Source organism: Corvus moneduloides, chromosome 10 (genome assembly GCF_009650955.1).
Source record: "Corvus moneduloides isolate bCorMon1 chromosome 10, bCorMon1.pri, whole genome shotgun sequence".
Taxonomy (NCBI): Eukaryota; Metazoa; Chordata; class Aves; order Passeriformes; family Corvidae; genus Corvus; species Corvus moneduloides.
Genome location: NC_045485.1, coordinates 1898186 through 1913923, shown reverse-complemented (window position 1 = coordinate 1913923; position 15738 = coordinate 1898186). Strand labels below are relative to the sequence as shown.

The 15738-nt window shown below is 38.0% G+C and overlaps 1 protein-coding gene across 7 annotated transcripts in view; it reads right to left on the bottom strand.

Annotated features, from left to right (window-relative positions):
• The window catches only part of WDR33 (WD repeat domain 33), a 69761-nt gene that overhangs the window by 39283 nt on the left and 14740 nt on the right, over positions 1–15738 (bottom strand). For all 7 annotated transcript variants that reach the window (XR_004242092.1, XM_032119547.1, XM_032119550.1 and 4 more), the window contains exons 2-7: positions 13864–14088; positions 11992–12060; positions 11448–11552; positions 10723–10818; positions 10100–10251; positions 8243–8340 (exon numbers count right to left, since the gene is read on the bottom strand). Coding sequence is in view for 6 of the 7 variants with exons in the window: in XM_032119547.1 (XP_031975438.1) it covers positions 8243–8340; positions 10100–10251; positions 10723–10818; positions 11448–11552; positions 11992–12060; positions 13864–14067 (724 nt within the window). In the remaining variant the exon portion in view is untranslated. The remainder of the gene's footprint in view (positions 1–8242; positions 8341–10099; positions 10252–10722; positions 10819–11447; positions 11553–11991; positions 12061–13863; positions 14089–15738) is intronic.

The following is a 15738-nucleotide window of genomic DNA, read 5'->3' as shown; positions in this document are numbered from 1 at the left end:
GATGCCACAGGAAAGTGGTCACAGCACCAAGCCTGACAGAGTTCAAGGCGGCTTTGAACGATACTCCTGGGGACATGGTGTGACTCTTGGGGATGACAAGGACTAAGGAGCTGGACTGCATGATCCTTGTGGGTCTCTTCCAACTGAGCATATTGTACGATTCACTCTATGTTCATCTTCAGAACAAATACAGAGCATGTTCCTAACTCTACTCCAACTCATCAACTTGAGTTTCTACAAGTCATGAGACAGAACACAAAATGTAAAAGATATTAGGAGTACTATTACTACACAGATTAGTACATGTACACTCTTGGCACATTCTACACTGTCCACGTGTGTCACTCAGCCATAAAACCCCTGCCCTGATCCAGTGACTGAGGTTGCCCCAAACTGTTCACAAAATGCCTGGAGCGTGACTTGCTAAGTTCCACCACACCTCATTCTCATCTCCACGCCCACACTGTCACCAGCTTTTCTCGATCCTTACAAGACCTGTTTGTTTTTTCGTGTTGACACAGCCTCCACACTTTCCTCACATTTCCCACGCTTCTTATTTCCAGTCACCTTTCACATAGATTTATTCAGGGCTCTTATTTGTCCTTTTTCTCCTAGTCTGCTATATGATCCCATTTCAGCACATTCCTAGTTTAAATTTTGACTGTCTTCCTAAAAATGCAACATACCATGAGCAGGACCAGCTTTCTCCTGAGAAAGTTAATGCCAGGAAGTTACAGAAAACATGGAAAAAAAAGCCACCATATTTTAGGGAAAACATTTGCAGGCTCTCTCCCCATCTCCCAGGGTCTAGCTGTCCCTAGGAACATGTAATCTCAAGTGTAAGAACTGTGATACTATTCATATGATAAAACTTGATGCCAAGTGTGTCTCACTACTAAACCTAGAATGGCACTCAGAGCTAAATGTAAAAATAACAGGAAATAATTTAAGTATGCAGATTAGAAATGGTGCAAAGAAAACATCAAATGCTTTGCAAAGTTTATGCTTACCTAGATGCACAAAAGCTTTTAGTACAGTAACTGGAGGATATGAAAAGATAGAAGTTCAATAAATGAAAAAGAGTTTTGTTTAATCCATACAAGTGGCATCAAGAAGCCAGCAAGGAAAGTTTCTGAGGACTGACATGGATTATTTTCAGCAAGGAGCTGTGTTTTTCCATCTTTTGAAGATTTCAACCACTTTTTCCTAAAGAGCTTTATTTTATCTGTGCTGAGGAAATGGTATGTGAGATAAAAGATTCCATTAAAGATCCAATTAATGAAGTGTCCAATTCTGAGTATTTATCTACATAAGACTTTATCAGAAACGAGTTACTAACATAACTGGCTTAAGGCTAATTCCAGATAATTTTTTTTTTGTTGAGAACTTTTGCTATGACCCGGAGGCCACTATCCTTAATGGCACCCAACCTGCCTCCTTTTCAACAACCACACTTGTGCTGAGAAAGGAAGACTGATAATACCTTAGCATCAGCAATCAAATTCCTCTGTAATTTAGGATTTTATTATTAGTATCAATGCAATCTGCTTATATAGTGTTTTTCCTCCTTCACATCCATGAGTAGGGCTGAAGGACAAAGCTCACAGCTGCACCAGTGGCTCTCACTGCAGGTGCATCCTGAGGCCTACACAGAGCATCGTGCCCTATTATTTTTAATTCCATATGAAGTCACAACTGATGGAAATAAAGTTCTCATCCCTCAAGTACTTATAACCAACAATCTGTAAAAATGGTTTCACCTAGTTCAGTATTTGTCTACCCCTTGCAATCATCAGACACACAAAAGGAAGCAGAGGCAAGAAATCCTAATGATGCAGAGAACCACTTATGGAACCATCCTGCATTTCAGCAGCATTGAGAGCTGGATGTCCTGGGAAACACTAAGGTTTCTCAATAGTCCTCCAAGCTTAACAGAATAGATGGGTTAAAAATATTTGCCCTTGGGCTCAAAGTGAGTGATTATATAACTTTCAGCTTCAGGACAATTTTAAGGGATGAAAATATTTCAAAGTTCCATCTGAAATAATCTCTTTCTTGCACAGTGTCTCTTCATCCTTGTCTCATGAAAAGCCTTGACAACAGTGTGCAGTATAACTTTTTTTATAGCATAGTGCTGTGGTTCATGTCTCATGATCTCTTTTACCCATTCCTTGAGAATTCTATGTATTTCCTGTTAATTTTTCAGGATTTTCAAAACACTGGTTCTAGATAAGAATCAGAACTCTAAGACTTAGTACGCTGTACGCTACTCACAATTGGACTAGAATTCTTAGGCGTATCGGGTGCCAACAACTCCAAGAGCAGTCTTCAGTATCCTCTAACTCCTGGAATTGTTTTAGGATGCAGAGCAAAAGCCTGAAGCTATCACCTTATCACCATCTTTTAATCACAGAAACCAAGCACCTCAACTTAGTCGATCAACCCCAAATTTTTGTTCAATCCAAAATACTTCACAAATAGAAAGCTGAATAGAAAGTCAATACAGCAGGTACTTTCTCAACTCTCAGATGGATTTCTACTTTTAACACATAGAAGTGGATATTTCAATAAAGCCTACCTATAATGAAGTTTCCTATGCAGAGAAAACCAACGCACTTTAGTCTCGAAAGTCATTACAGGGAATAACGCTGAGTTATCCTGAACATTTTTTAGTAGCTTTAAGCAAGAAATGGGACTCTTCCTATCTAACGTAGGTTATACCCACCATCCTAACAAGCAGCAATGACTGAGATTATCTACAAGCTCAAGAAAGGGTGTAAGTATTCATACTCCAAGTCCTTGGTGCTACTTAACTCGGAGCAAAGTGTAGAGAAAGATGCTGGGGAAATATATGTTGTGTGATACCTTCTATTTATGAAGCAGGAAATTGTATACAATATTTGTAACTTTTAATCTCACAAAGGCAGAGACGTTCCCTAATGAGAGGAGAAGAGTGAACGACACTATGAAGAGCCCACCATGCACAAAAAAGCAAAGGAGCAGCAGCAGGATTACTGGCATAACACGAGCAGCAGAACAACAGGGCTCCTGCATCACAGATTGTGCAAGCGATCCCAACTGTCTGTGCAGGAAAAAACCTCTCACAGATTCACTATTAACATAAATTCCTTAACATTTCCTGTGCCTAATGCACATGAAAAGCACAGCCATTTGCAGCTGTTCCTCAACTGATTCAGCTGCAACAGCTCTTACCCCCAGCCCCAGCTCAGCTTTGGCAACAAAGATTAACGAAGATCAGAGACCTGCAACACAAGGTGGCAAACAAAAAATCCACCAACAAGGAGGAGACTGAACTGGTCCAATACCAGCACTCCAAAACAGTCTACCTTTTTAAGTTCAAAAATTCAAGGACTTGCCTTCTCTAGATTGATATGGTTGGTGCCACTATCAGCCAGGTCTCATCCCATCCTGAGCTTCTGTTCTGAGTAAAAAAACCTTCTAATATTCATGTAGGGATGCATCAGTAGACTAGAAGACATTTCATATAGACCTGAAATCCCAATAGTCTAAAGATGCAATCCCCACAAAAAAAACCCTGAAGGTTTAAACAGTGGGTCTCCTTACAAGAAACATGGTACTGAGAGACACGCATTTCTGGAATTTGCTGAGTTTTCTCTCTTTGCTGAGACAAGGGAAAAAAAAGAAAAACCTCACATAAGGGTAATAAAAGTTGGAAACAGCAATGGTAGGATTTTTTTCTTTTAAATTATTCAATGTAGAGTTCAATTATATTCCAAGAAAAGGAAACACCTTAAGAAGTTACTTGCTTCAAGGCTAAGAGCGAGATAATAACACATGTTTAAAAGTGGGGGACCAAGCTGAAGGTGTAGTTCTGGTCCTCAGGTTCCTTTTACTGATGGAACTCATGTCTAAATTGAGTACAGGATTTGCTATTTGACTGAGGGAAAAAACTCTGAAGAGATCCTTCCCTTTCAGATGGAAAGTGCAGAAGGAACTTCATGGTACATTATTTGTTAATAAAGATTGAGAAATGGAAGAGAAGGAAGGAATAAAATTCCTCAGTTATTTCAGTAAGACTAGAGATGGAAACACTTTTTCAGAACCTGTGAGCAGATGAAAAGTCTGTTTACCACGATTGCTGTGACTCCTGCAGGCACAAACACACGTGTTATTTTGTAGGTGATAGTGTTAAAAAAATTACATGTTGTTCCAAACTGCACATTATAAATCCAGGCAGAATGCAATGAAATCTTGATTGGTTTTAATGGTTCAAATTAGGCTAAGACAAATCTTTTGTCAAGTCTACTACACTGGCTGAAAGATCATTTAGTGTATTACCCTATTTTAAAGAAAGAAAATAGAAAAACTTATCTACAAAGTATTTTTAAAAGCATGGGTTATACCATCCTTCAGAGAGCTGGGTGGAGTCATCCTCCCCAAAAGACCTATTTAAGGCAGGCAACCTCTGAAATCCTGGGAACATAGGGCTGATCTACACTTTAGAATGAAACATTACAGTCCTCCCAAGCACTCATTTCTACTGTGAAAGGAAGGAGAAGGAAAGACAGAGGAACTGAGAAATCCAAAATCTATTTGTAGCCTCCTAGCCCACGACGTCGTGCTGGGAATAATTAAGGAATCGTGTGTTTATTTATGACCTACCCAAAATATTCTCAGGGATTCATCAGCACAAACACCCAGAACATCACTGCCACCAGTAAAAACCACCAATAGTGTTAATTTCTCATATAAATAAAGGGACATGAAGGTTGTACTGCATGCAGTTTCTCACTAGATGTTTTTAGTATTATTAAAAGCCATCCATCCATGTGTATGTTCTCACAGAAATGTTCCCAGCATTAACTTCATTGCAACAGTTTAGACAAAAGACCTGAGAGTGTTTTATTGGAAAAGGCTTTCAGAGGAACAGATTATTGTCACGAAAATAAAATATTGCTATACTATAGTCTGTTTTCCATGTCTTATTTTAAAAACAGCATTTTTTTTAACATCAGTAAAGTTCCCACCTATGTGTTTTATTAAGTGCACTAAACTGCACTCGTTACCATCATCAAGATAGCACCAGGACAGAAATTCACACTGGCAAAAGCAACTGGTGCAAAATCAGGCCCACAGCAGCTCTACCTCAAGAGAAAAGACAGGCAGCACCTGGGCTGTGGGGAGGCAATGACACACAGTGCTATTTCTTCCACCTACAAGTTCTTCCAAGAAAATTCACTTGAATTATTTAAAGATGGTTCCCCAAGAAAACAAGATTTTAATCCTATTTATTTCTTTAGGGTATTAAAAAGGAGCCTGATAAATCTGCATGTACTGCTAACAAAATGTCCAAACTCCACCTCCTGTGCTCTGGAAAGCCATGGTGGTAGAAACAACAGCCAAGGCAACATTAAGCAGTGAAAAACTGGCCAGCAAAGGGACTTGGAGATTAAAGAAGAGAGACTCAGAACCTCTGGCACAACATATGAAGAACCCTAGAGGGTATCCTGTTTATCTTCTCTTTCACCAATTAAACGAAAGGGGATCCAGTTAAGAAGTGTATCTCATGCAGGCCACGTATTCATCAGTTAACTACAGAAAAAGCCTATTACAGATAGCTGAAAACTGCAGGAAAACCTTGAGAATTCATCTTATGTAATTTACCACTTCCACTGTTTTTTCAATACTCTCTTCAGAAGGTAAGTCTAGAATTGTTGCTTCAGGCTGCTTTTAAGGGAACCATTGCAATACATAACAGGAATAGATACTAGTTTGCTCCAGTGCAAGCAAAAGCACCTGCAGTAAGTCTATGGAATTCTGTCTTTTTTATATCAGCAAAGCTTATCCAAGTAACTTTAATGTTCTCTACAGAACTGCTTTAAAAGCATTCCTTACCATTAGAATATTCAAATCTGTTTTCTAAAATATTTTCCTTAATTTGTTGTGGAAAAATCACTAAGAATAACAATATATTGACATATTATCCCTGTGAGTGCTAATCTTTTTATTAGTACATCTGACTGAAAATTGATAATTACATTTGATTTTTATAACTCAGTGTGACAACTTGAACACCTTAACATGTGAAGTGAAGCTCTGGACCTAAAGGACACTGTAGAACTCCTTCAACTTCACCAGTTACTATCCAGAATAGCTGTATGATGTGTCAAAGTAGGAAATAAAAATAATTTCCCAGCATTGCATTTGATCTAAACAATGTACATAAAATCCTTTTGACATAGTGGCACCAAAATTTTAATTTATAGATCACTAACTGGATGGCAATGGCATGAATACACCATTGGAAGGCTGTGCTAAGCAAAGTATTACAGGTCACACTTGTAACTATGTAAAAGCAGAATGCACATGGAGAAGCCAAAAGCTGAAGATCAGCATCCTAAAGCCATAAGCCCTAAGCTCCAAATAACAGAGTGAAAGCCTGTCTTTTCTACCAAGAAAATTACATGTCACCCATCAGCTCTTTCAAGTAACTCTTCTGACCATATTCAAAACCAGTCCTAAAGACCAAAGCCAAATCAAACCTGTATGTTTGCAGAGACATCCTCCCAACAATCAGGGGTTTGAATATTATTTTGTTTTGTTGCGGGGGGATTTTTTTGCTGGTGTTCTTTGGGTTTAGGTTGGGGTTTGGTGGTTTTTTGCTTATCTGACAGTAGAAACAAAGAGTAATCTGCCCTGTTCAATTTTATCCAAAGATGTTAAAGTTTTCAAACCACTTCTAACTTATGCAAAAGGTGAAGTGTATTGTGGGCAGATGATATAAGAAAAAGCAAATGTATTCTTTCTAGAACTATGTGCAAACTCAAAATGGAATACTGAGATGTGTAAAATGTAAGAAACTATAGGATAATTCTATCTGAGGTCAAGTTACAATCAGATGTTAACATACACAAGGTAACAAGAAAATGTAGTGCAAATTCTGTTCTCTATAGCCTAAATTGAATGTTTTTCTCCTTCTGCTTTACACAGAACACTGAAAGAATGTAGAAGTGGAGGGATTTTTATAACCTTGACAACTCTGCTTGGAGGCAATCCCTATTTCCTCCACACGGTTAGTACATACCTGGAGGAGGGTACAGAATACGTTTAGGGCAGAATGATTTCTTCGTAAAGCATCAAGCAAACCACTCCCAAATCTGAGGCCTTCCAGACTAACAGGTGTAAATTATATAACCTAGAAATTTGTTTGCCAGGTCCTGAAAGAACACACCTACCATAATGTCTAACAATGGACACATGCTGTTAAAATATCATCTCTGCAATAATGCTGAAGGCTCAATGTCTTTGCAAAGTAGTGGTGTTTAAAAGTAACGTACTTGTAAAACAAGAAGAGAGCTTAAGAGTCAAAAGAAATAGGGAGAGCTCTACTTCATAAAATACGGAAAGCAGGTCCAAGTTGGAGGCATGATTTTAAAAAAAAAAAATTCCTTAATTTCGGAAAGCACTGAACAAGCTCACACACCTAGAACTGAAAGCCCATGTTTTTATTACATACCTTCTTTGCAGATTATCTGCAAATCTACAACCCCCAGTCTCTCATAGCAGCCTTTCAATACATTCTCTTACTAAATTATGTACCTTGGACATCTCTGCAAAAAAGGAATAGCTGTCAGAAGCTACTGTTCTTGCTCATTGGGATTGCAGCAAGAAAAGGAGAAAGGCTCAAGAAGACCAGTGGAAAGGCACCAGAATTTAGTGTACATAGATGCTGGACAGAAAACTTCAAGCAAAGCTAGGATTACTTGCCTGTGCTATAAATGACATGATCAAAATTTACCTGTTTTCTCTACTTAAATACTCTCTTCCTCTTAAGGAATGAGAAATAACTACCTTGCCTCAGAAGAAATCAAAATGAAAGGTACGCCCGTGAGAAGAATGGAATCCTCTGCATGAAGATGCATGTTCTGAAATAACGGTGGTCACTGAGATTAAGCCTTGGAGAAAGATAAATGTATTCCTGATACAGAAACAGTTGTTTCTACCAAATTAGGAGCAGTAAAATGTCCTTCTATCCACCTCCATTGTTTAGAGCTTAAGTGGAGAGTAAACAGTGTAATGCCATTGTGAACTGCAGCCTCTCTGAATATAAGGCACCTATAGCAGCAGCCAAACAAAAACTTGTTTGGAGCATTAAGACAAACTGTAGACAAGCTGATACTTCTGTATTGTGAACACCTAGTTAAAAAAAAAGGTTTTCCCCCTCTTGAAATACCCCAATCAGTACTTTTGGTACACATACCTCGAAGAATTCTCTCCTCATGGCAACGTAGAAAGTCCCAGATTCTAACAGTGCCGTCGTCAGAGCATGTAGCAAATTTATTATCCGTGGGTGAGAAACTGTTACATGAAGACACACAGCAGGGGAAAGAAGTCAGCATTTAACAGATTATCTATGCTTCTCAGACAGGGCAAAATTATACTGTAATGTGTTATACACTGAAGGAGGCATTTGAACACAGGCACTTCTAAGTGAATACAGTGCCTGCCAAACGGCACTTCATCACAAGACATGAATTTAGCATAGGATTACTATTGCACTGCAGTCCCCTGTCAAATGAGGAAAAAATCTGTCATTTATTCTTAGCACCTTCCTATCTGTGACTGCACATAGCAATGCCTTCTCTGCAGGATGAGAAGCAACATCAATATGATTTGGTAACTGTCACCCTAGATTTTCATGTTTGGTAACACCATAAGAAAGTGACACTGCATAGAAGCACAGGAACAGTTCTTAGGGAAAAAACTCCTCTTCAGCCACAGGTGCTTTGCAGCAGAGAAGCAAAAAATAAGGGAAAGCTGGTTACAGGAAAATGCTACTTGGTTTAACTGTTGGGAAAAAAAAACCTATATAAAACAAACATACCAGTTTTAAGAGCAATTTGGAAACACTCCCTCTTATTACACCCCACCAACAACATGAAAAGAATCCTATAGACACATAAGCAGCTCCCAGATTCAGCAGTTAACATTGATTGATGAAAGTCACTGGAAAAGCAAGGAGTTATTTAACCATGTGAACAGGGCCAGAACATCTCCAACAACTGACAGGCACTCAACTTTCTTTCTGGTGCAGTGAAAGGCCACGAGGGAGCCCTTGTGAAATCCTAGATCTTTATGATCAAGAAAGGGCCTAAAGCAGTAGAGAAATTCAGTGCACGGCCATGATAGTCAGACAGTAACTGAATCCAAAGTAAGCACTTCTCATAACCATACTCTGGCAGAAAATGCTGCACCCTACCAAGAAAAATGGTGACTTTAGTGGAAAGCGAGCTTGTGGCAGTGAACCTTTATCACCAAGGGCCAGCACCTGAACCCAAACAAACACTGTTTTAGCACCATTTGGGATCTGCAGCTTCTCTTCAGGCTTACTTTAAAAACATTTACTAAAAATTATATGCAGGTTTGCTCTAGAAACACCCTTCATTTACATCTTACTGGTAAGTATCACTTTGGATTTGATTTTTATATAGACATTTGCACAACTGAGGCATCAACACTGAACCAAGAGAATATCCTACAATCTTCTTTTCAATGGCTTTCTTACAGTTTCAAGCTTGAAGAACCCATTCAGTATTAACATTAGACTTCTGGATGTGGCAGTCTGCGTGGGTATTTAGTATTACTGGAAGTCTTGGCTTCACCAAGCCAAGCAGTTCTTCACTTTATTTAGTGTTTTATTATTTTGTGAGAACTATGCAGGTGTTTTATTTCTGAAGGCTTTATATTTTATTCAGTTAGATTATTAAAGACTGAATTCTTTATTTGGAATGAAATTGTTGTCTTACACAGTGCGTATAAAAAGGAATAACTGATACACATCGTCACCATATAAAAATGAAAAGAATACCAGTGCAAAATGCGGCAGACAAATACATCTCTAACATATTGCAGAGGCGGATACTGGGACAATACTAATTCAGAAAGGTGCCAGCAAAACGGTGAGAATGTGGAAACAAAAGGAAATATTGTGTTTATGTGGTGCAGGAAGTTTCCCAGAATCTGACAGAACCCATGCATTTCTGCACCCAGAATACACTTAGAGAACAGTCTAATCATGGCAATAGGTACTACAGAAAATGGTATATTGTGTATAAACCTGGCCTCTCTAATCGCCTCCTTATGTGCCTGGAACATCTTGACGTTGTTCATGTTGGACTGCCAGTATTTCACATATCCCCCGTGGTCTGCTGTCAGCATCCACATATCATTGTGTGACCAAGTCATAGCCCTTACAGGGCTGTCGTGAGCCTGCAAATTCAGAAACAGAACTTCTAGCAAACACATTCAAATACTGTCTGATCCACACAAACACTGAAGTTACTAAAGTTCCAACTTAACAGCTGCAATGAGGAAATGAGAACAATGATGATCTAACTACATTCAAGATGTTGGGGGAAAAAAAAATCCCTTACTCTGTATACAATGGTCTTCTAAATAATACGAGTATTTGCACTTTGTTTCCAAAGTGTTTCTTTATTATTACAAATACTCATAGTACATCCTTGAGAACAGTTAATACAGTAGATGGAGGTGGAATGAGAAGCATTAAGTGAATTGCCTGTAGCCATAGCCTGGCATGGAATCAGAGCAGAATAAAAGACTTCTAAGGCTCCCATCACCACTCAGACCACAAACCCATGATGAACAGGGTGAAGATGTGCTCCTAAAACATGCTCCAAGACCTCAAGGAAACAAAGAAATCTTGACAGATTACTTTACCTGCAATATTGTTTCAAAATTGAAAGTCAGTCCATTCCATAAAGTGAACTCCCCACTAGATGCACCAGTGACCAAGCGTCTCCCCTCAGGAGTCCACTGCAAAAGAAACATTTAACTAAACTGTGCAAATATAGCATTCAAATATTTCTTCACAATTCTCCAAATAAATCATGAGGTTTTTCAGGGACTCTTTGGAAATGGAAGCAACTAAATGACTTTCTAGAGGATGCGAGAAGGCAAAAATGCCGAACAGTGCCAGAGGACTTTTGACTTTTGTAACAACAGGACAAAGCCCACTGTAAGAACAATGAAAAACTAGTTGTAAAGAAGAAACAGCTTATTGGCACCATTGCATTTCTAGCACACAATATCCATACTAAACAATACTTCTGACATCATGGAAAAGCTGTTAAAAGCTGCTATGAGACTCAAAGAGCACAGAGACCAAATTTCCTTTCTTTTGAGTCAGATATGTCAGCTCTCTGAAATGTAATAAGGAAGGTAGGAATAGCACATTAAACTCTGAGAGTAAGAACTCTTGTGTACTCAGACCTTACCACTTATTTTCCTAAAATCCTCCACAGAAAGACTGGACACAGAAGTAGTCCATACATTCCACATGCTGTTTTTATTTGAAGATGCTTTAACTGCCTTCTCATTCAGTTAAGACTCAGTCTAATTTAAATCAAGACAACACAACTAAGTAATTCCAACACTGTACTCACCCTGACAACAAACACTGGGCATTTTACTTTATTAGTAGATGTCCGAACAAATTTTGTTGTCACAGCATTCATAGGGTTGTTCAGCATTCCTATAGGAGGGACCAACTGTAAGAGAAGAAAGAAAATGTTTAGTAATGACATTTAAATCAGAAACTTCAAGAAAAGCATACGTTCTAAACACCCATTTCTGGAAAAGCAAGGTTGTCATTTGCAGGGGTATTACCAGAAGTAAGGTGGTAGAAGTGTTTCAAAGTCTGCATGATTTAACAACTCAAACATCCAGGAACAGCATCTTCAAGAGCAGCTTCACAACCTCAGTGCATTATGAAAGTTCTCACACACAGAAATTAAAAGCCTGTCCAACTTTAAGGTCCCTTCATGGGCATGGATTCCAACAGAACAAAGTAACGTGAAGATACCCTTCATAGCTTTAAGGCTTTTTGCAGACACAAAAGTAACCTCAGCTGACATACAGAACCCTTCCTATTTTCTGGACAAATTTTATCTGCACAACTTCACCAGTGAACAGGAAAATTTTACTTACATCATTATAATATCCTGCATCGGGCTGGATCGCTCGCATATCTCGTTGGTCTCTCTGCCATACTCTATTCTGGAAAGAAGAAAACAACTCCTAGTTCATAGTAGTGTACTTCATTGGTAAATAACAGAGAATAAGAAACATACGGAGATCCTTATCTGGGAAATTCCAAAGCGCTCCAAGGATTTCAGAATGAACTGTGTTAAGACTTTGGACTCAGGAAAAGGAACACGTGGAATTTATACTCTGTAAGAAAAGGAGTCAGGAATGTTTAAAGTGTTAATTTCATCTGATCGAAGCAACACCTTTGAAAGCGAAGCTTAACACCAGGAAAGCAGTGGTCCTATGTAACAAGGAACATTACTGTGGCACAGACAGTGGTGCTCTACTGCCCAGTGTCAAAGCTTTATATTCAGGACAAGGATTTACACCACTAGCAGCTGTGCTGATGAACTCCACATGAAATCCATACAGCAACACGAGCTCCAAAGGGACCTCCTGCACTGTGAGCATGAAGACAGCGCTTTCAAATGGATGAGACTTAAAAGACAAAGGGGTAACAGTACCTTCAATTAGTTAAATTTTGAGAGTTGTCAAACAAAACCTTTTCAAAAACATTTCTCATTAATTTAGAATTAAATTACTTACTTTGGCTTTGTGCCACAGACCCTAACCAATTTGGATCTGTACACATATTGGAAACAAGTTACAATTCTAGGTAAAACATTCCCAACATACACCACTACAGTTTGCTACAACTTCTTAAGCCAAGAGCAAATTACACATTTTTCTTGGTTGTTTCTTTTTTGATAGAACCACATTAAATCAGTAGTACTGATGCCAGCAGACAGAGATCTGATTTTTTTTTATGTTGTTACCATTTTAATCAACAGAATTTCGAGGGTGCTTATTCCTGCCACAGTAAAAAGGTCCTGGACTTCTAAAACTGTTTTTTAGAATAGTCCACTACTAATAGAATCTCTTTTGGGGCATTCCTAAAACATAAGAATATGTTTAAAATGTTTGATGTTTGAACAGATCTTAGAAGATAAGGGATTAGTTATTAAGAAAACCATCTAACTTAACACCTACAAGCTATAATCAAGCACTGGCCATAGCAGATGGAATTAATTTCATCACATTTTGGCAATGTTGCTGTTGCAGTATTATATATATTATATATATACATATTATATATATATAATCAATACCAGTATTTAGATTTCATTCTGTTTCTTCTTGGGTAACATTCAGTACTCGTAGAGTGAATCTTGGATGAGAAAATTATTTCTTAAGAAAGTAATGCCATCCCATCAGGTGAACTAAATAAGCATTTTTACAGAAACATTTCTTCAATAAAACTTAACATTTAAGTTTTTCTCTATTTCTTAACTGTATAGAAAGGGACTTTCAGAGGCCACACTGAAGGCTGAAGAGCTATTTAGTAAAATGATGAGAAAACATTTTTAGTGCCCTGATTTTGCAGGGGAAGGGATAATGGTTCATCTTCCATTTTGGGAAATTTCTATCTCAAAACAAAAATAAGAACAACTACATTATTTATGATGAGTTTTTATGAAAAGTCAGAACATTACACAAGATATTCAACTGCACACCAACTTGGAATTTCAAGACAAAACGCAAAAATTGGTATTTACATAAAGTATACAAAACATGCAGTTTTATAGCCAACACTCAACCTCCCCCTTTAATTCACAATGTAACAAATTTACAAGCATTTGTAATTTTGGTTGAAAATGCAGCAGTAGATCTCCCAGTATTCCAGACTGCCCTGTGGAAACTGAAAAGCACAATCCCGAATATGAGGAAGAAAAAAAAGGTTTCCAAACAAAATCAGAAAATGAATTTACTAACCTCCAAATATTTAATTACAGAGGGATTGTAGTCGATGGTCTTTCTGTTGACAGCTTTTCTCATGCGCTTCCCATCGAAGGTGAGCTGCTGCATTGCCTGCTGCTGCGCGAAGTCAGGCCTTTTGTAGAACAGCTGCCGAGGCGCCTGGTGCTGGAACCTCGGCATGTGGAAAAACCGGGGCGGGGAGCCGATTTCTGTGGCCATGGCTCCGTCCTTCCTGAAAGGCTGCAGACAGTGAAACACTACGTTATCACGTAATCACGATCGCAAAAACCCCACACTACCATCTCCCCTAACTTAAGTTTACAAGGATGACTAACAGCTTCAGAAATTACCGTTTCTTCATAAAAAACCATTTGCATATTCCTCTGAATAATTATTTTCCCTTGTGCCACATACAAAGCAGCTAAATACTTTCGTTCTCTATCAAGAGGAATTCTGAATTTAAATACTTCACTATTAAGTTTGCATTACCATCCCTAAACTAAAAATGTGCAGGAAAAGAATGTCCTGAGTAAAACAGCATAAATAAATGCAAGAAATGGCAAGATCCTTTAACAGAGGATATTTCAGATTCAGTATAAAAAATAGGAAACACCACATTAATCATAAATTAATTTAACTATTAAAAGAGAAAAAGTTTTCAAATGTTGACTCAACATCTTATTCTATGACCTAAAAATAAACCTACACTCCTTTCACACAACTTCTTGTAAATGGACCACAGATCACATTCTACCTGTAGGCATACTTTCAATCCTATTACTACAAAATAAATCAATTACATCTTTAACAAGGTTTAGTAAATACAACTAAGACTCACTGAGAATGTTAAGAAAATGTGAAGGGCAGGGAGAAAATTTCAATATTCAGAATTTTTCTGACAGAGGGAAATGAGTGTAAAACCTCATTTTTCAGTCTAAGAAATCCTTAAATGATGAGATCACAGCAACTCCTTCAGAGCTGAAAATACAATATACACAGTCTTTAAAATATATACTAACTTCAGACTCAGCCAGTTCCAGACTGAACCAATGAACGCTCAAACTTCATTTTGAACATGTTCTCCCCCACATCCTGAACTCACTTCGGAAAACATTTTAACCAAAAGAAACTAGCACTGTCATCAAGGGAATTCAAAAACACCTAGAAACTCTCCTTTGCACAAAGGGTTAAATGTTTACACAGAAGCAAAGTACATGTAATAAAAGAAAAAGGAAACAGCAGATTTCTTTTTAAAAAAGATTACATAATCTGCTTGTAAATTCATGAATGTACTTTCCTAAGTAGTTAAAATACTCATATCCTCAATTTGAAAGAGTTGAAAAGTTGTTTCTCTGCCAATTTTAAAATTTTATCTTGCTTTTTTTGAACCCAACAGTTCAAAACCATTTCTATTTTTAAGTAGCAAAATAAAGCTAAGATAGAAATGTTAGATATAAGAGTCTGTTTAAAGGCAGTGCAGAGCTTGATTCTTTTTAAGAGATTCTTTCCAATCACTAGTAGCATGCTGCTGTTTAAATAAGTATCAGGCAGTTTGTTGGCACAGAGAAGTGAACAGCTCTGAAAACTTAAGACTTACACACTCCTTTTCATGCTAACAAAGTGCCACAAGCCAGCTATAAAACTACCTACAGCACCCAGCTCCTCGCTACACAAACAACTCCCACACTAAAGCCATCACAACTATTCTCCTTTCAAGACAAACCAGTCCAAACTAAAACAGCACATTTCTTTAAATGAGGTAAGGAAATTTAACACCTTTGGCAGGTGTAGCATCTTATTAGAACAATTTGATAACTAGAATGAAGGGAGGGGGGGAAGACAGACAACAGCTTTCAAAAAACAAACCTTCATCTGGTGGTTGGAAGGCTC